At 41.1% G+C, this 19,482-nt stretch overlaps 1 protein-coding gene across 1 annotated transcript in view; it reads left to right on the top strand.

Annotated features, from left to right (window-relative positions):
* The window catches only part of OPHN1 (oligophrenin 1), a 385,933-nt gene that overhangs the window by 215,518 nt on the left and 150,933 nt on the right, over positions 1–19,482 (top strand). Inside the window, exons 7-12 of the mRNA XM_003272664.4 lie at positions 1,119–1,229; positions 2,894–2,998; positions 4,815–4,944; positions 8,732–8,832; positions 13,693–13,784; positions 18,149–18,227. Coding sequence (XP_003272712.1) covers positions 1,119–1,229; positions 2,894–2,998; positions 4,815–4,944; positions 8,732–8,832; positions 13,693–13,784; positions 18,149–18,227 — 618 coding nt within the window. The remainder of the gene's footprint in view (positions 1–1,118; positions 1,230–2,893; positions 2,999–4,814; positions 4,945–8,731; positions 8,833–13,692; positions 13,785–18,148; positions 18,228–19,482) is intronic.

Genomic DNA, 19,482 nt, shown 5'->3' with positions numbered 1-19,482 from the left:
TTCTTAGGTGCTGTCTGCTTTTTATATTAGAGCCCTTATCATATTAATTATAATTATTTTAAATTTAGTTTTATATTTCTTTTTTGTTTGTTTCTGAGATGGAGTCTCACTCTGTCACCCAGGCTGGAGTGCAGTGGCACGATATCGGCTCACTGCAATCTTCACCTCCCAGGTTCAAGTGAGTCTTGTGCCTCAGCTTCCAGAGTAGCTGGGACTATAGGAGTGTACCACCACACTTGGCTAGTTTTTGTATTTTTAGTAGAGATAGGGTTTCTCCATGTTGGCCAAGCTGGTCTCAAACTCCTGACCTCAGGTGATCAACCCACCTCGGCCTCCCAAAGTGCTGGGATTACAGGTGTGAGCTACTGCACTTGGCCTACAGTCTTATATTTCTACAATGTCTGCCTTACCTACATTTGATTCTGATGCTCCTTTTTTCTCTTCAGACTGTGTTTATTGCCTTTTAATATGCCTTGTAGTTCATTGCTGAAAGCTAGCGATGATGTTCAGATGACAGGAAATAAGTGAAACAGGTCTTTAATGTGAGGTTTTGTGTTGATCTGGCTAGGAGCTAGGCTGTGCTTAGTTTGCTGTAGCTGTCATTGTCTGACTCTAAAATTTTCTCTGGCATCATGTTTATGTGCTCAGATTTTCTCATTTCTTGTTAAGTAAGACTTGAGACTTGCAGTTCTTTCTGTTATGATCCTCTCAGTATTGGCCATAGTAGCATGCTTCTGTTCTTGGGCTTCTGCCCTTGTTAATTTCTTATTCTCTGTATTCATGTCTCTGTAGTGTTTGAGGGAGCAGATTTTCCTCTGACTTCAGTTCTCTGTTGGATATAAGAAAATGTGTGGATTTTACACTTGTTCAGCTTTTTTCTTTTTGTCAGTGTGGATGTAATGACTTCAAGCTTTTTACGTGTTGCACCAGAAACTGGAATCCTGGATTAGTCACTTTTTTATCTCTTGGCTTTAGGTTCTCTATCTCTAAAATAAGGGGTGACATCACTAGTTGGTGGCTAAATGCTCATCTAGCTCTAGCATTCTGTTCAATCCTTAAGCACTGACTTTCATGAATGAATATCCCAATATGTAATGTTTGTTTTCCTTCTTCTACAGGCAGACCTACAGGTGGACAAGGAGAGGCACAATTTTTTCGAGTCCTCTCTTGATTATGTTTATCAAATCCAGGAAGTTCAGGAGTCCAAGAAGTTCAATATTGTGGAGCCTGTAAGTTTTCTTCGTTGATGAATGGTCTAAAAATATTTATCAAATGCCTGGTAAATGTACAAACTTTGATCATAAAAACAGAATCCCAAAGAACGTGAAGGATAATCAGTGGAAATGTCTAGAACATAGTCTAACTTGTGTTTTTCTTGTTCTTTAGTATACTTTTTTTTCTCTCTTTCCCCCCAACCCTTTTCTCTCTTTTTCTATGGCTATTTTCTTTCTCTTTCCTTTTTTTCCTCTCTCCTTCCTCCTCCCTTCTGGAATTTCTCTACAACTCTTCCTGTTACTTTGTTTCCCTCCCTTCCTTCTTCTTGCGCTTTCAGAAGTCTTTCTCATATACCAGGTACTGTGCTAGGGACTCATGTCTCTTGCAGTCAATGACTTCTCATTCTACTACTTTTACTTCTGTCTTGTGTAGTTTTTTCCCATTTCACGTTTTTTCATTCCATTTACTTCTGTCTTGTGTAGATTTTTCCATTTCCATATATTTGTTTGAGACAGGGTCTCACTGTCACCCAAGCTGGAGTGCAATGGTGCTATCTTGAGTCACTACAACCTCTGTCTCCTGGGCTCAAGTGATCCTCCCACCTCAGCCTCCTGAGTAGCTGGGACTACAGGTGCGTGCCACCATACCGGGCTAATATTTTGTATGTTTTTGTAGAGATAAGGTTTCACCATGTTGCCCAGGCTGGTCTCCAACTCCCGGGCTCAAGTGATCCCCCTGCCTTGGCTTCCCAAAGTGCCGGGATTACAGGCATGAGCTACCGTACCCAGCCCGTGTATTTGATTTTTAATGGGGTTGAAAATGTACACCAATATATGTTGTGTATCATTTATATGTCTTTTTCTGCAACCCTGTGAAACATTTCTAATTTTAAAGCTGGTTTAGACTCTTTTGATCTTTTAGCATTATGACAGTCTTCATTAAAGTTAGGTAGAAAATCTTGCTTTATTAATTTATCTATTTACTTTCATTCATTTACTTTCATTCAAGAAATATTTATTGAGCACCTATTGTTTGCGATTGCTGAGGATATATAGAGGAAAGATGCAGTTCATTTATATACTGTTCAAATGATGAATGTCTTTATATGAGATCTGAGCAAGCTCAGGGTTAATAAATTTGTTAATAGTTCTTTTTTTCTGAAGCTGAGTCAAGGGCAAATATTTAACCTGATATGAAAACAGTGATGTGTAGACTGGTTTGTGTTTGACTGCATTTAACGCTATACTGGGTAAACACCATGGAGTTTTTTTTTGTTGTTGTTTGTTTGTTTGTTTTTTGTTTTTTTGAGACAGAGTCTCACTCTGTCACCCAGGCTAGAGTGCAGTGATGCAATCTCGGCTCACTGCAACCTCTGCCTCCCGGGTTCAAGCGATTCTCCTGCCTCAGCCTCCCAAGTAGCTGGGATTACAGGCGTGTGCCACCACGGCCAGCTAATTTTTGTATTTTTAGTAGAGATGGGATTTCACCATGTTGGTCAGGCTGGTCTCAAACTCCTGACCTCGTGATCTGCCTGCCTCAGCCTCCCAAAGTGCAGGGATTACAGGCATGAGCCACCACACCCAGCCACACCGTGGAGTTTTTTGGTGAGTTCATGTTTCTTTTATTTAGTTTATTAGAAGATGCTGGTGATAAAGTTATTTTTACATGTTTTCCCTAGGTCTTGGCCTTTCTTCATAGTCTGTTCATTTCTAACAGCCTGACTGTGGAGCTCACACAGGATTTCCTCCCATACAAACAGCAGCTCCAACTCAGTTTACAGAATGTGAGTTTGCATGTGGATTTTTCTCACCGGTCTTTCCATTCCGATTGAATTTCAGCCCTAGTGACCTTGATTTTTGGAATTCTAGGTTACTGCATCCTAGCCAATTTGTTAGAATATACTGGTGTGGATCACAGGTATTTAGTATATCAGACTGTTCTTGCTCTTCCACTTTCACGTCTTTCCTGTTTTTGAGGCTGACTGCTGTTCAAACCCACCCTTCCACACACCAACACCTTCATCTATGCAATATTTATTAAGTATTGCTAATTTGCTGCATCTCTCTCACATCAGGACATAGCTATAGGCTTATTTGAGCCCAGGCCTTAAGCTACTTCCCTGCTCAGTCAAAACACTCTCACTGTGGACTTTATTACCACAAACACTCATTTTATCTTCTCTTTCTTTTCTCAGTACTTATTAGTAGAGTCACATAAATTACTTTTAAAGGTTTTCTCTACCTTCTTTGTCATGCTAGTTCTTACAGATGGGCACGTAGGCACAGTGTTCCCATCCTTTTCACATACATTCCTTTATATGTTCCTTTATTCAATCCACATTAAACAAATGGTTATGGCAAAAATGAACATAAGCTCTGTGCCAGGCATTGTGAAAGGCACTGGACATGCCATGAAGATGCATGCAAGTTTTTCTGTCTTTAAGGAACATACAGTTTCTTGCAGGAGACAAATAAACAGAGATAAATCATAATCCATTATGATAAGTGCTATAATAGAATCAAGCCAAAGGTTTTTAAAAAGTTCAGAGCATTTGGCTACCTGGTAGAGTCAGAGAAGGCATTACTGAGTTGGTGACTTTAGAATGGGTGTCAAATTGCATGAAATATATAGATGTAGTTTTAGATGAAAAATGCTGGTAAGTTATAGTGAAAATAAGCCCCCCTTGGTTGTTTAGGAGGATTGGGATTCACAGTTGTTGTTATTGTTTTTTTCTTTCTATATACTCTTTTTGCAAAAAGGAACTAGGGGTTCTCACGTTCTCCAGAATTTCCTGATTTACAACACCTTCCTACTACAACCAAGTTAATCCCTTGAATCTTCCTCTATATATTACTTGATATGTACAAATGTAACAATAAGCCTTTGAATGTATACATATGGGTGACTTATTTACAGGATAAACATGAGCCAACTAGATGGGCAGCACAGATCACCTTTCTCACTAACATCATGTCATAATTTTAAGACTGGGTACTAAAAACTTATCTGTAGTGATTTTCATACCCACATTTCAACACATGTCTTACCATTGTGTTTTAGTTGTGTAGATTTAAATAGGTTTATTCTCATAATTAGGTTTTGATATTTGTGAGTATGAAAACATAGCTACTGTTGGCCCTTCTCCCAAGAGAATATATTTTATCTTCTTGGCCAGAATTTGATTCAGTATCAACTGGGCCGTAACTTTGAAACACAACTTGGAAGTTGCTATGAGAATGCTACCTTTGGGAACGTTGTCTGCCATCTCCCTTGTTGTAAAGCAGGGTATCAGTCATGTTCAGAATTCTAAGATTTCTTATTTATTAGGGCCTTATGTGATTCCTGTTAGTAAAAAGCCTCCCAGTTGTTATTTTATGAGTATATTGCTCGTTATATTTTTGTTTCCTATGCAGTCTTTAGGACCGTTAGACTCTATAAACTTGTTTTCCATTCACTATGCCATTCACCATTTCTTTTTTTTGCTTTGTGGTTGCACATGCTGTAAGCAGGGAAACCTTTGTACTGAGTCTCTGACCAAGAAATACTTTTTCATGATAATGATGATGATAATAATGATTTTCATGATGATGTCTTGGCAGACAAGAAATCATTTCTCCAGTACCCGGGAAGAGATGGAAGAACTTAAGAAAAGGATGAAAGAAGCTCCCCAGACATGCAAACTTCCAGGACAGCCCACTATTGAAGGCTATCTCTATACACAAGAGAAATGTGTGTGGGGACATAGGGGTATCCATTGGGTTTCAATAAGCCAGGAACTACTGCCACTTGTCGGCTGTGAATTTTGGGCACCCTTACTGTTCATAGACCCCTGATAGCTAAAAATCCCTTGGAACGCAGGCAGGGAATACTGAAAACAAAAAAAAAAAAAAGGAGAAACTGAGAGGAAGTTAAAGATTTGTCTTACAAAGGCTGGGTAGTGCTAAGACCTAAGGTTTTCTCTGAGATTCAAAATGGGTATTATTAGTTCTTTAATCCTTCTGATTACTTTTTTGGAAAAAAGGGAAATAGAGGAAAGGAAGTAGAAAAATAATATTTCTTATACTTATTATGTACCAGATGTGGTGCTAAGTTCATTTAAAACAATGCCTCATTTAATCTTTGCAACCAATTTATACCCATACACATAAGGCCACTAAGGCTCAGAGAGGTCACCGTTTGAAAGTCACCCAACTAACAAGTGTCAGGACTAAAATTAAATTCAGGTCTATGAAATGCCAAAACCCATGATCCTACTATAGTACCCTATATCTTCATCTGCATTAGGGTCATATGTTTGCTCTTTTCTTTTTTTTTTTTTTTTTTTTTTTTTGAGACGGAGTCTCGCTCTGTCGCCCAGGCTGGAGTGCAGTGGCGCAATCTCGGCTCACTGTAAGCTCTGCCTCCCGGGTTCACGCCATTCTCCTGTCTCAGCCTCTCCGAGTAGCTGGGACTACAGGCGCCCACCACCACGCCTGGCTAATTTTTTGTATTTTTAGTAGAGACGGGGTTTCACCGTGGTTTCGATCTCCTGACCTCGTGATCCGCCCGCCTCGGCCTCCCAAAGTGCTGGGATTACAAGCGTGAGCCACCGCGCCCGGCCTGCTCTTTTCTTTTTTTAAGACAGGATCTTGCTCTGTTGTCCAGGTTAGAGTGCAATGGCACCATCATAGCTCACTACAGCCTTATACTCCTGGGCTCAAGCAGTCCTCCTACCTCAGCCTCCTGAGTGGCTGCACTTAAAGGCACCTACCACTACACTCAGCTAATTTTTGAATTTTTTGTAGAGACAAGGTCTCACTATGTTGCTCAGGCTCATGGATGCTCTTATAGCACTTAGTGAACATCATGCTTCCGGTGGGAAAGACAGTATCTGTTTTTCATTAGTGACTAAGTAAAGTGGGTTAACTTGTTTAGTCACTGAATGTTGCAGAGCATTCAGTCTTTCCTAATTCCTCAGTAACATTATGCACACCTGTATGTGTGATTTGATTTTATTTGCCCTTTGAACTATGACCCAATACTCCCCAAACCTGTTATTCAGTTTTTGCCCAGAGTTATTATATCTGGGGAATAAACAGAAGACACACACCCAGAGGCTGCCAGTGGCAAAAATCACTGTAATTCAAAAAGCATGACACTACAGTAGTGAAATTATCACACTTTCCTTCGCATAGAGCAGTTTGCTTTTGATGATTTTCAAAGATGTGTTCTCCCACTTGTCAGGTTCATCTCTTCAACTGTGCGTCGCACAATCTCTCAATCTCAGTGCTGTTGACATTTCAGGCTGGATAATTCTTAGTTCTGGGAAGTGGTCCTGTGTATTATAGTATATTTAGCAGCATCCCTGGCCTTTCCTCACTTTGTGCTCGTAGTAATCTCCAGGTGTGACAACCTAAAATGTCTCTAACGTATTGCCACATGTCCCCTGGGAGGCCAAATTGCCCCTAGTTGAGAACCACTGCTGTATGCTGTGTGATCCTTCTGTGCTCCAGTATTGTGATTTGTCATATGGGCATGACATTGCTACTCAGTTGAATGTATGCTTAATGAGCACTGTTTCTGCCAGATACTGTGCAATGCATTGGAGACTCCCTTGAAAAAAATGAGTCAACCATGATTTCTGTCACCAAGAAGTGTAAAGTGATGGGAGAGATAGACAAGTATATCAATAATTATAATGAAATGTGGTGATCACTGTATTTGGGGCATATATCTAAAGACTTCACCAAGAAAGTGATATTTGAACTAGAACTTGAATGATGAGTGGGATTTTAATAGGTAAAGAAAAGGAGGAATGGCCGGGTGCAGTGGCTCATGCCTGTAATCCTAGCACTTTGGGAGGCTGAGATGGCAGATCACCGGAGGTCAGGAGTTTGAGACCAGCCTGGCCAACATGGTGAAACCCCGTCTTTACTAAAAATACAAAAATTAGCTGGGTGTGGTGATGCTTGCCTGTAATCCTAGCTACTTGGGAGGCTGAGGCAGGGGAATCGCTTGAACCTGGGAGGTGGAGGTTTTAGTCAGCCGAGATGGTGCCATTGCACTCTAGCCTGGGTGACAGAGTGAGACTCTGTCTCAAAAATGAATAAAAGAAAGAAAGAGAAAGAAAGAAAGAATGGAAAGGAAAGAAAAAGGAAAGAAAGGAAAGGAAAGAAAAAGGAAAGAAAGAAAGGAGAGAAAAGAAAGAAAGAGAAAGAAAGAAGGAAAAGGAGGAAGGGAATTCCAGGTATATACCACTGCATGAGTAAAGGCAGGGTTGTGGATAGACATAGTTGATTTGTAGGGCCCTTGTTTGCCAAGAATAGTCCTGCTTTACCCCGTTGTCCTGATGTAATTATTAATAATACTGCCTCATTCAGTCTTAAATAAGTCTTGGATTTGGACTAGAAATTATATGGCTACCTCTTTATGTGGGAACTAAAAGTAATTCATTGAGACAGGAACATAGAGGTGAGGTGCCAAAAGAAAAAGCTGGAAAGGTAAGTTTCGATCATGTTATCCAAGGGCATTGCAGGCAGGCTAAGGAGTGTGGAGATAGTGGGAAAGCCATGGATGGTTTTTAATGAGGGGAATGATAAAAATAGAGATATATTTTAAAAATAATCTAGGAAAAGAGTGGAGAATGAATTGGAGTGATCAGAGATGGGGACAATAGGGAAATCAGAGAGAAGGCCAATGAAATAATTAATTGGTGAGATAGTAAATTTTTGTTTTTTAAAAATATGTCTCATAAAAAATAAATACAAAATAAGACACTGGGCCCAGCGCTGTGGCTCATGCCTGTAATCCCAGCACTTTGGGAGGGCGAGGCATGCAGATCACGAGGTCAGGAGATCAAGACCATCCTGGCTAACATGGTGAAACCCCGTCTCTACTAAAAAAAATACAAAAAGTTAGCTGGGCGTGGTGGCGGGTGCCTGTAGTCCCAGCTACTTGGGAGGCTGAGGCAGGAGAATGGTGTGAACCCGGGAGGCGGAGCTTGCAGTGAGCTGAGATTGCGCCACTGCACTCCAGCCTGGGTGACAGAGCGAGACTGTCAAAAAAAAAAATTAAAACAAACAAACAAAAACAACACTGATGGGGTTCTTAACTAATTCGGTATTAAAAGGAATGGAGAGGAGGAGACAGTTAATAGAGAGATGTGTAGAGTCGTGTACAGGTTAGAAGGGAAATAACCCAATGACCAATCACATGGAACAGTTACAGAGACAGCGAAGTAAATGACAATAGTCTCCAGCTTCTGGGATATATGGTGATACAATTTATAGGGAACATGGCAGGGAGAGTAGGTTTTGAGCAAGCCAGAAGCAGCTGTGGGAAGCAGTTGGTGAAGGTTAGAATCTCCCTGTGTGCAGTAGGTAGGTGGCTATGGAAGGAGGGCGGTCAGGGCAAGGGCAGGGCTGGATCTGAAGTTTGACTCTGAAGAGCAATGTGTAAATAGCCTCCATTTTAGGGGTTGACTTCCTATACAGCTAGAATAGTTATTCTGTCTGCTCACTTTTACTTGTCCTTGTAGGGGCTTTAGGAATATCCTGGGTGAAATACTATTGCCAGTATGAGAAAGAGACCAAAACACTCACCATGACGCCTATGGAGCAGAAGCCAGGTGCTAAGCAGGTCAGTTCTTGTTTGCACCATATTTTTGGAAATGGACCTATGACTGTTTCTCAGAAAAGAATATATGTTGACTTAGTATCAAATCATCAAGTTCATCACTGTTACGTGAAGCCATGACTTTATATGTACATCTTGGCCTAAGTTTGAGTCAGATAGCACTGAGTTGAGTGAAAAATTTCTCTGTTGATTACAGCAAGCCTTTTGAAAGTGCCGGTAGTCTTTCAAACCAGTTATTTTTACAAGTGCCAGTCACATTGTACAGTCAACTATGTAAAAATAGGGATGAATTACTTTTAAGAATGCTCTACTCTTAGATTCTTTAAAATAGCAAGTTTTAAAAATATGAATTGAATTCCAAAATTCCTTTTTTTACAGGACTGTGTTTATGGCCCACAGTTGGAATAACCGATACTCACATTCTATGTACTACTCAGATATCTTTAAGCAGTTAATCTCTCTTTTTCTGCCCTCCAAACCTTCTCTCACTCCTGAAAATGACAAGATAAATTTAACACACTGAAAAATATAGTTTACTCACCTGGAAGAACCTGATCTTTTACAAACACACACACACACACACACACACACACACACACACACACACACACACACGGGGGTTCCTTAAGATAAAAGCTGATCTTTAGACAGATGGTTTATATTCTAAAAGTAGTTCAATGTGCCTCTTTCCCCTTTAACTGGTTCTCAGACAGGGTCTTAGTGCATGATTTTTAAGCATTTGCACTGTTTACAAATTGTTTGTTGGAAGTGCTTCAAGGGTTATTTGTTAGCATTGAAAGTAGTACATGAAGACCCAATTTAGGTAGGGAGGAATTTGGAGAAAAACTGGGACAGTTTCTCTCCCTTGCTGATCCTTTTCATGGAAGATCTCTCTTGTGTGGCTTGTTCATGTTGAATTAGAGAGGATAGAAATGTGCTTTCAGGCTACTGAAATTTTTTTGGAGTGAGGGTGGTCTTTTAACCACAAGATTTACCTCCCGGCTTTAATGTGCTTTGGTGATGGGATGGACTTGTAGAAGATGTTGTATCAGAGTTTCTGGAATCCTCGGCTATGCTGTATTATCATTATCATTATTATTATTATTTGCGACGGAGCTTCACTCTTGTCACCCAGGCTGGAGTGCAATGGCACAATCTCAGCTCACGGCAACCTCCGCCTCCTAGGTTCAAGCGATTCTCCTGCCTCAGCCTCTTGAGCAGCTGGTATTACAGGTGCGCACCACCACACCCAGCTAATTTTTGTATTTTTAGTAGAGATGGAGTTTCACCATGTTGGCTAGGCTTATCTCGAACTTCTGACCTCAGGTGATCCTCCCGCCTTGGCCTCCCAAATTGCTGGGATTACAGGTGTGAGCCACGGCGCCAGTTACTGTGCTTTTATCATGGGCCAGTTACTCATTCAAAACCCTCCTCAGTTTCCAGTCTGCCAATTGCCAAAGCACCTTTCAGTGTGGTTCCAATAAATTCATCCTGTGTTTTAGCACTGATTTGTTCCAAGTCAGTCAGAACTTAGCTGATTAATCTGACTAGGAAGTGCTTATAAGCAACACTGGCCTGCAGTCTCTTTCTTTTATTTTTCTACACACATTACTTTTCAAATACCAGAGAAGAAAGCTCCTTTTGTAGGCAGTAATTTCATTTAGGTACTTTCTCTGAGGCTGCTCAGAGGTGCTTATTGCAAACCCCAAGACAGAGTCAGCAGATACCACTTTCATATCCTCTTGACAGATGCCAGCAAGCCCTCCTTTTAGTTTTTCTTTCCCTCTTCTCTTTTCATTGAGTAGCTGCTTGCAAAACTGCAATGGGTGGTGGCCTGAGCATTTTTAATGTGGTATTCCTTATGGAATGGAAAGAAGAACTTAGTTACTCACAAGGCAGAGGGAGGTGGTGGGAGTTACTTGGATTTCCCCAAACTGGAGTTGGAAGTGATTTCTTCCTGTCAGTTCTCTGTTTCACTTCTTAATACTAGTTTGTATTTTACAATTATAAATTTTACAAATAAATGATACCATAATAATAAGAACACTACAAAAGCCACTATTTCTTGAATACCTGCTGTGTGCCAGACACTGAGCTAGACCCTTCTGTCATATTCATGCTCCTCATTTACCCTCCTAGCAGCTATGTGAAGTCAGTGCCCCCAATTTGTGTAGGAAGTGAGACCAATTTGAAGATGCAGGAATTGGCCATCTTTCTGACTATGGCACTTACTATAGTGTTGGTCCCACTACTTTAGCCTGTCAGCTCTCATCTGTGTTTTCATGGTCAATTTTCTGATCATCTTCTCAAATGATAATTTATTAGATCTTCATCCCTTCCCTGTTAGGAATTTGTGGTCAGAAGAAGGAGTACTGCGTTCTGAATCTTCAGACCTATGTTTAAATTTTAGCTCTGTGGTCTGGTAGCTTTTTGACCTTGAGTAAATTGCCTAATGTTGCTCAGTCTTAGTTTCCTCATCAGAAAAGTGGTAAGGATGATAAAGTAGTTCATAAACATTTATTGAGCACTAAGTATTTGCAAGGTACTGGAGGTATAAAGATGAATAAAACACTGTTCATGTCTTTGAAGACTTCCTAGTCAAGTGGTGAAATTAAACATAAAAACAGGGCATTTTAATATTACGTGCAAAGCACATAGTGGGCAATGTGTTGGTTTGAAGAAGGATTTTTGAGGAAGTGAAAGCTGAACTGCAGTTTGTAGAATAAGTAAGAGTTTAGTCAGGCAAAGAAGATAGACAAGGTCATTTTCGGTGGAGGGATTAATATAGGCAAAGTAATGCAATCATGAAATAGCATGATATGCATGTGAAATAAGAGTACTTTTGCATTGTAGGGGCATTAAACAGGTGAGCAGTCGCTAGAGATGAGATTGGAATGGTGGGCAGGGCCTAGGTCCCTAAGCTGCAATGTCATTGAAGCTGAGGACATTGAGAATTTAAAGAGGTAGAGTGAGTCTGTGACTTCGCTCATAACTCTCATTTTGAAAGACTAATGTGTGACATCCCACATTTGGGGGTAGGAAGGCATACTGAAGGATTAATTTAGAGTTGAGTTGTTATACTGCAGGAGCAAGGAAAGAATGGCCTGCAAGTGGTTGAGTGTGCTGATGAGAAAGAAGTATTGGGTAATGAGCCACGTGGGCCAGTTGGTATGTCATAGTATCTAGGCACCTGGGCAGTGTTTCCTAACTTGAGATACCACAATGGGTTGTGTTATTCCCATTTAATAGATTGTGAAGTTAAGACTTAGAGATGGAATATGATTTGTTTATTTATTTATTTTTGAGACAGAATCTCACTTTGTCACCCAGGCTGGAGTGCAGTGGCACGATCTTGGCTCACTGCAGCCTCTGCCTCCCGGTTTCAAGTGATTCTCCTGCCTCAGCCTCCCGAGTAGCTGGGATTACAGGTGCCCACCACTGTGCCTAATTTTTGTATTTTTAGTAGAGACGGAGTTTTGCCATGTTGACCAGGCTGGTCTCCAACTCCTGACCTCAGGTGATCCACCTGCCTTGGCCTCCCAAAGTGCTGGGATTACAGGCATGACGTGCTGTGTTTTGGCCAGGGTCACATAGCTGGTAAATGGCATAACTGAGACAAGACCCTAGGTCTTAAACTTTCTAGTGTATTGCTATTTCCACTATACCAATGTGGATGACTTTGGGTATGCTGCTTTACCTTTTTAAGTGTCACTTCTCTATAATGGTTGTTAACAAGAAAAGTGGCTTAAAAATACCTAGCATAGGCTGGGCACAGTGGCTCATGCCTGTAATCTCAGCACTTTGGGAGGCTGAGGTGGGGGGATCACGAGGTCAGGAGTTCGAGACCACCCTGACCAACGTGGTGAAATCCCGTCTCAACTAAAAATACAAAAATTAGTTGGGCATGGTGCGCACCTGTAATCCCAGCTACTCAGGAGGCTGAGGCAGGAGAATCACTTGAACCCGGGAGGCGGAGGTTGCAGTGAGCTGATATCGCACTACTGTATTCTAGTCTGAGTGACAGAGCAAGACTCCATCTCAAAAAAAAAAAAAAAAAAAAAAAGAATACGTAGAGTAATATATGGCACATAGTAAGTGATAAATGTTACTTCTCTTTCCTGTATTCCATGGTCTCTGTTGAGATAAGAGAGAGAATATGAACAAGGTGAGACTGCAGAATTTTAGTCTGTGGACACAGTGAGTTTTAATTCCCTTAATTACCTACAGGACTAAAGTGGGCCACACTGTCCTTGCTGCACATATGAAATATCAAATGCCACCGTGACTAATACACACATTTACTATTTCCTCTACTTTTGCACTACCTTTGGAGTGATTACATTTGTGATTTCTGTCATCCTAAAGAGTCTGAAGTTGGGAGACAGAAATGTTTTTCTCCCTTCCTTCATCTGCCACTTTAATGGAAGCTTCTTTGCTCAGCTACCCTCTGACTTTCTAAGGGAGGTTTTGGACAGCCACTTACCCCGTCACAATTTCCCTCCCTAGAGGCCTCATGAAAATTTTATTCTGTACACTTAATGCCATTCAGGCAGCCCATTTCTCCTACACTCCCCTTACATGATGTGTATTGAGCTTCCTATTAAGTCTTCCTTCTTGGGAAAGAGTGCTGGATGACTCTGAACAATTTCTCCTGGTCTCAGCCATTGATTCTTGGAGCGGGGAGAAACCATCTGCCATCTTGCTGCAAATACTGTTTGAAGGGACAAGATTCTCAGTGAGTGTACACATTGCTCCTGCTGCCCTGACCAGACGCCTTCCAAGTGACACTGAAGACACTGTAGGAACCAGAAACAGCTTCTGCGTCTTTTTAAAAATTGCCTGTTAATTCTTGTTTCATATCAGGGGCCCTTGGACTTAACACTGAAGTACTGTGTGAGAAGGAAGACGGAGTCTATCGACAAGAGGTTCTGTTTTGACATAGAAACTAATGAAAGGTAAGCTGTGCCGCTGTGAATTGGCAATGTCCCCACGTGCCAGATGCTTAGCCTGGGTAGGTCTTTTATTTTCCTCCGTCATCCCACGTTGATGACAATGAGTAAGTCTATTCAGGACTTTGTTGTGAGTCTATTCAAGCCAGCTCTTCCGGCTGCCCTTCCCAGGGATCCCTGCTAGACCTGGCCCAGTGCTGCTTTTCTCTGTGCAAGCTTCTATCAGCTTTGCCTCACTTGCTCTGGGAAGAAAAAGTCTCTCCTGGGATTTAATTTGCTATCAGATGTGCGAAAGGTCAACATTTGGTGATCTTGCAAGAAGGAAAGGATAACAAAGCTCATTCTTTGTTAAATCTCCTAATATCACAAAAAGAACAAATGAATTGGCACACATTTTTGAGGGAGGGAAGACGGGGTGGAGGGTCGTGGGTGTTATTAGAAAGTCATTTCCCCCCATTTGGTGCAAAAATGATGCAGACCTCCCCTACTTTACAGATACTTGTATGAACTGGAAATAGTGTGATTATCACCTTTCAGACCTTACAGCTAAGGCTTGCGCATTTTGGACTTCGTTGTGTTTGTTTCTCCCCAGTGCCCTCTTTTTTTACTTGAACCCGAGCAGTTTTATCAGAGGAGAATTTTAACCATTAAAATTTCAAATGAGTGCATTTGGCATTATTGTGGAGAAAGACATGCTTTATAGTTGGGTGGTTGTACCAAAATAAACAGAATAAATCTGTTTCTAGATTTTATCTCAACCTTTTATTTCTATATGTTGGATACGTAGTAATAGAATAGAATTTTGCAAAATGATCAGATTGCTAGAAAGGAACTTGAAGGGTGAATTACAATATCATGCGAACAAAACTAGCAGTGACTGGGATCATAACAATCAGACTAAATGATGAGGGCATTTTTTTAAAAATTGGGGAATAAAGGACTTAGCTTGTTTCCTTATTTCAAAATTGAGAGATTATTATTTGACCCTCACAATTTCGATTTGTGAATCTATATCATTTCTTTGTTAAAAATGGATGATCCCAATTGAGGTGGCTCTGAAAGTATATATTGTTGCCAGTAACCACGAGACTGTCACTCATTTTCCTGATAGCCTCAGTTCCAGTAGGAAGGGGAAAATTACTGTTGGCTGTGGCTTCCCTTTTATGCAAATAATATCCCCAACTCAAGCAGTTGCAAACAGTTTGTCCCATGGTTAGGGGCTAGGATCAATTTGTGTTTCTTGTACCTGGTGCTATGCCTGGCTCATGATAAGTACTAAATTTGATGTTTATTTTTAAGTGTGTTTTTTTCTTATCCCAGAATGCTGAAGAATTTTTGACACTAGAACCCAGGGATTAAAGTTTTGATGCATCTACACTTTTAGTTATTATATACTGTGCACTTTACAAAACATTCCCTCATTTAATCTACCCCCCATTTTACCAGTGAGGAAACTGAGACCCACATACATTTAACTGACTTGCCCAACTAAAGTCACATAGTAAATGGTGAGGCTGAGCTCAGACCCTGGTCTGTAGGTCTTCAAAGCCCATGCTGGTTTCTTTTTGTTTTTGAGATGGTGTCTCTCTCTCTTGCCCAGGCTGGAGTGCAGTGGTGCACAACCTCCACCTCCTGGGCTCAAACGAGTCTCCTGCCTCAGCCTCCCGAGTAGCTGGGACCACAGGCGTGTGCCACCATGTCCAGCTAATTTTTGTATTTTTAATAGAAATGGGGTTTCACCATGTTGGCCAGGCTTGACTTGAACTCCTGGCCTCAAGACATCCACCTGCCTCGGCCTCCCCAAGTGCTGGGATTATAGGCATGAGCCACTATGCCTGTCTCCATGCTGTTTTTAATTTTTTTATATTGTCTATTATAAGCAGAAGAAACAAGCTGCAAAATACAGCGTTAAATATAATAATGAACAGGTGCTGAGGCCCCTCTCTGCATGTGGAGTCTTTTGAGTGACATGGCATCTGCTTTTCTGGCTAGTCAATCTGATATAAGGAACAGAGTCAGGCTTCCTAGCAGGCATCAGGCAGCTGTACTCACATTCCCTGGAGCACAGGGCAAAGGGCTCTGAGCCACTTTTTCTATGTCAGGAAGAGAGGATAAGATTTTTTATTTTTTTAACTTTTAATTTTTTAGAGAGAGGGCCTTACTCTGTTGCCCAGGTTGGTTTGCAGTGGCACAGGTTCAAGTGATCCTCTTGCCTGAGCCTCCTGAGTAGCTGGGACTGACAGGTGTGCACCACCATATCTGGCTAATTTTTTAGTTTTTATAGCTATGGGGCCTTGCTATGTTGCCCAGGCTGGTCTTCAACTCCTGGCTTACAGTGATTCTCCTGTGTCAGCCTCCCAAAGTGCTCATATTACAGGTGTGAGTCACTGCACCTGGTTCTAAATTTAGGCTCTTAGCAGTATTTAAAATGACAGGCTCGTAGCAAGGCAGAGCTTGAAATGTTTTAATAACAGCAACAACAATAATTGTAATAATAATAAAAACAATTGCTAACATTTGCCAAGTACCTCCTTTGTGACAGGCACTGTTATCAGCCATTTAAGTGTATAATTTCCTTTAGTCGTCACCACAGTCACATGAGGGAGGTGATGTTATTTGAATTTTGGTTTGTGAATCTGTATCATTTTTGTGTTAACAATGGATGACTCCATTCAAGATGGCTGTGGAAGTATATATTGTTGCCAGTAACCACAAGACTGTCATTAAGAGGTGCTTTAATGAAGTAAGAGAAGGTAGGACAGGAACCCCATTATTCCAGCAGGTAGAACAGGATTCCTATGATATCAGTAATGGAAAGGACCTCCCAGCTCCTGTGTTCCAGCACCCTTTCAGATAAAGAAACTGAGGTCTAGAAAGGCCTAGTTACTTATCCAGGGTGGCTGAACTCTCTTGGCATTGCTTTTATCATTCTACGACTCTAGGAGAGGTCTCATCTTATCACAGAATTTGTGGAAGGAACAATGTTTTCCTAATGGCTCAGCAAGCCGAGAGAATGCAAGGAGACTTTATACCTTGCATAAAGTATGGTTAATTTCAAAATTCCAGTTGAGTCACAAAGATCTAAAAAGACCATAAAGAGCATAACAACTTGGGATATCTCTGGGTAGTTAGTAGTGTCTTAGTCCATTTGTGATGTTATGACAAAATACCTGAGACTCAGTAATAGATAAACAACAGAAATTCATTTGTCACATTTCTAGAAGCTGGAAGTCCAAGCAGTTTCAGTGTCTGGTGAGGGCCTGGTCTCTGTTTCCAAGATGGCATCTTGTTGCAGTGCCCTCCAGAGAGCACCAACACCGTGTCCTCATATGTCAGAAGAGATGGAAGGGAATGAACCTACTCTTTCAAGTTTTTGTAAAAGGGCCTTCATGAATGGGAATTCATGAGGTTCTACCCTTATGACTGACTCACCTCCTAAAGGTCCTATTTCTTAATATCATCACATTGGTAGTTAAGTTTCAACCTATGAATTTTGGGGAATATTCAGACCACAGCAGGTAGCCTGCAAATAAATAGAATAAAACAGGGTTTGAAGCGGTGTGCCAGGCAAAGAGGCCTTATATTGTAGTAGTGAAGAATATGGCTCCTGGACCAGACTTTCTGGATTTAAGTCCTGTCTCTAGTAGTTCCCTGCTATATGACCTTGGATAATTACTCTGTGCCTCAGTTTCCCCTTCTGTGAAATAGAGATGATTATTATAACTGCCTTATTGTATATATTAATTGAGTTAATATACCTAGTTTACTTGGAACAAAATTTGTCACCTAGTAAGCGTTCAGTAAATATTAGTTGTTTTTATTAGTCATAAAATTGCTTGTTAGCCAAAACACCTCCTCCCTGTGTCTTAGCCAGTACTCATGTTGTTGAATTTATTCCAACTCAAAATGTTTCTTGGACATCGCAGGTGCTAGAAGAAGCAAAGCCATTTTACTGAGAGATGAATGTGCCTGTGATGTACATGTTCATTCCTAGAGCTCAGACGAAGTGGCTGGCTTCCAACAGAGTAAGGCAGTGAGAGCCTTTGTTTGGTTCAAGCACAGTGGGGCCAATTTAGGGCCAATTTAGGTGTGCATTATGGAGGCGTCTTGACAGTTACTTTCCTATTTCTTGCAGGATCTTGGCACAAGGCCACCAAGATACCACCCCCGCCTCCATGCTTCCCAAAGTTACTGTTCTCTAAATTGCCTATTGTTTTCTTGAGTAAAAGAGATTTTGAAAAATTAGTGTTCTGTAGGCCTATGCTTGTTCAGTGTGACAACCTCCAGGGCAGAGAGGGACCCTAGATCACAAGACTCCATTCTCTCAGATGAATTTTCTGCTTTATGCTTATCATTTTTTTCCCCCTCAGGCCAGGAACCATCACTCTGCAGGCCCTTTCAGAAGCTAACAGAAGGCTATGGATGGAAGCCATGGATGGGAAAGAACCTGTAAGTTACCTGACACTGGGGAAACCTTCCCAGCATATGCCAGTGTATGAGTGCCCTCTAGTGGTATCAGTGGGTTTCAGACAATTAAATGGTAATGGATTGTTTGGTCTCAGTTTTAGAGCTGTAAGGAATTGTTTCCACATCTCTCAGCAGGTAAGGCAACTGGAGTTCCAGAAAGGTTGAGGGACTTTTCTGAGACCACCCTCAGAGAAGACATCAAAACTGGGCTCAGAATGAAGATCTCTCAGCTCCCTGCTCTAGTGTTAGACTACGTAGCTATGCCCATAAGCTTTTCTTCAGAAAGAATTAAGCCATTTTTCAGGTTATAAAATCAATATGTGTTAATTAATTAATATGCGTTAATATGAAAAATAATTGCTATAGTTATAAATAAGCACTTATTGAACATTTATTCAGAATGATTTTTCTGCCTCACCCTTATACCACCAACTCAGCTTATTCTCTTTGAGGGTACAGCTGGTAGCGGAGATGGCATTGCCATCCTGTATCACAAGAGGTACCGTTCCATTTAGAACACCGTTATGCAGGAGGACAATCCCTTGAAAGAGTTACTGATTATCATCAAGCGACCAATAGGAACAGTTGGAAATAATTGAAAAACATTCTGGTTTCTTAGTGGCATATGAAATAATATCAACTTCCTGGTGTTGGAATTCCAAAAGCCTGGATATAGGTACTAGTTCTGCCATTAAATGGCTATGTGACCCTGGGCAAATCATTTCACCTCTCTGAGATTCAGTTTTCTTCTCCTCAGTAAAACGGCTTTAATAATTTCTTTCTACCTATCTCACAGGGTTGCTTAGAAAAACCAGATGGAAGTCATCTTGTAAACCACAATGTGCTAGCCGATCTGAGTGATGGGATACAAAACTCCTAAGATCCAGCAGTGTTCCGATACAGTCTTATTTCTTTGCTTTATTCAAGTGAAAAACTGGCTAGGAGGGAAAATGCATTCCAGGTTTTTCTTTCTATGCATCCTCAGTATCCTGGAGAATTTAGGGGGGTAACTAGATCCCAGATTGCACTTCTAGTAAACTGGAAGGTAGCAGGAGAGACTTGGCATTCTGAAGACTGCCATCCAGAAAATATTCCAGCACTGTCTTCCTTCTGTCACCTCCCAGAAACCTGCTGCTGAACTCTTTCATGCTTGTGACGTTTCTGTAGGCAGATGCTGGGAAGCTCAGCAAGGCATTTGTCTTTCAATTCCCTCTCCCAAGTTTGCTCTCCCTTTAGG

This window comes from Nomascus leucogenys, chromosome X (assembly GCF_006542625.1).
Source record: "Nomascus leucogenys isolate Asia chromosome X, Asia_NLE_v1, whole genome shotgun sequence".
In the NCBI taxonomy this organism is placed as follows: domain Eukaryota; kingdom Metazoa; phylum Chordata; class Mammalia; order Primates; family Hylobatidae; genus Nomascus; species Nomascus leucogenys.
This window is presented reverse-complemented; position numbering and strand designations above follow the sequence as displayed.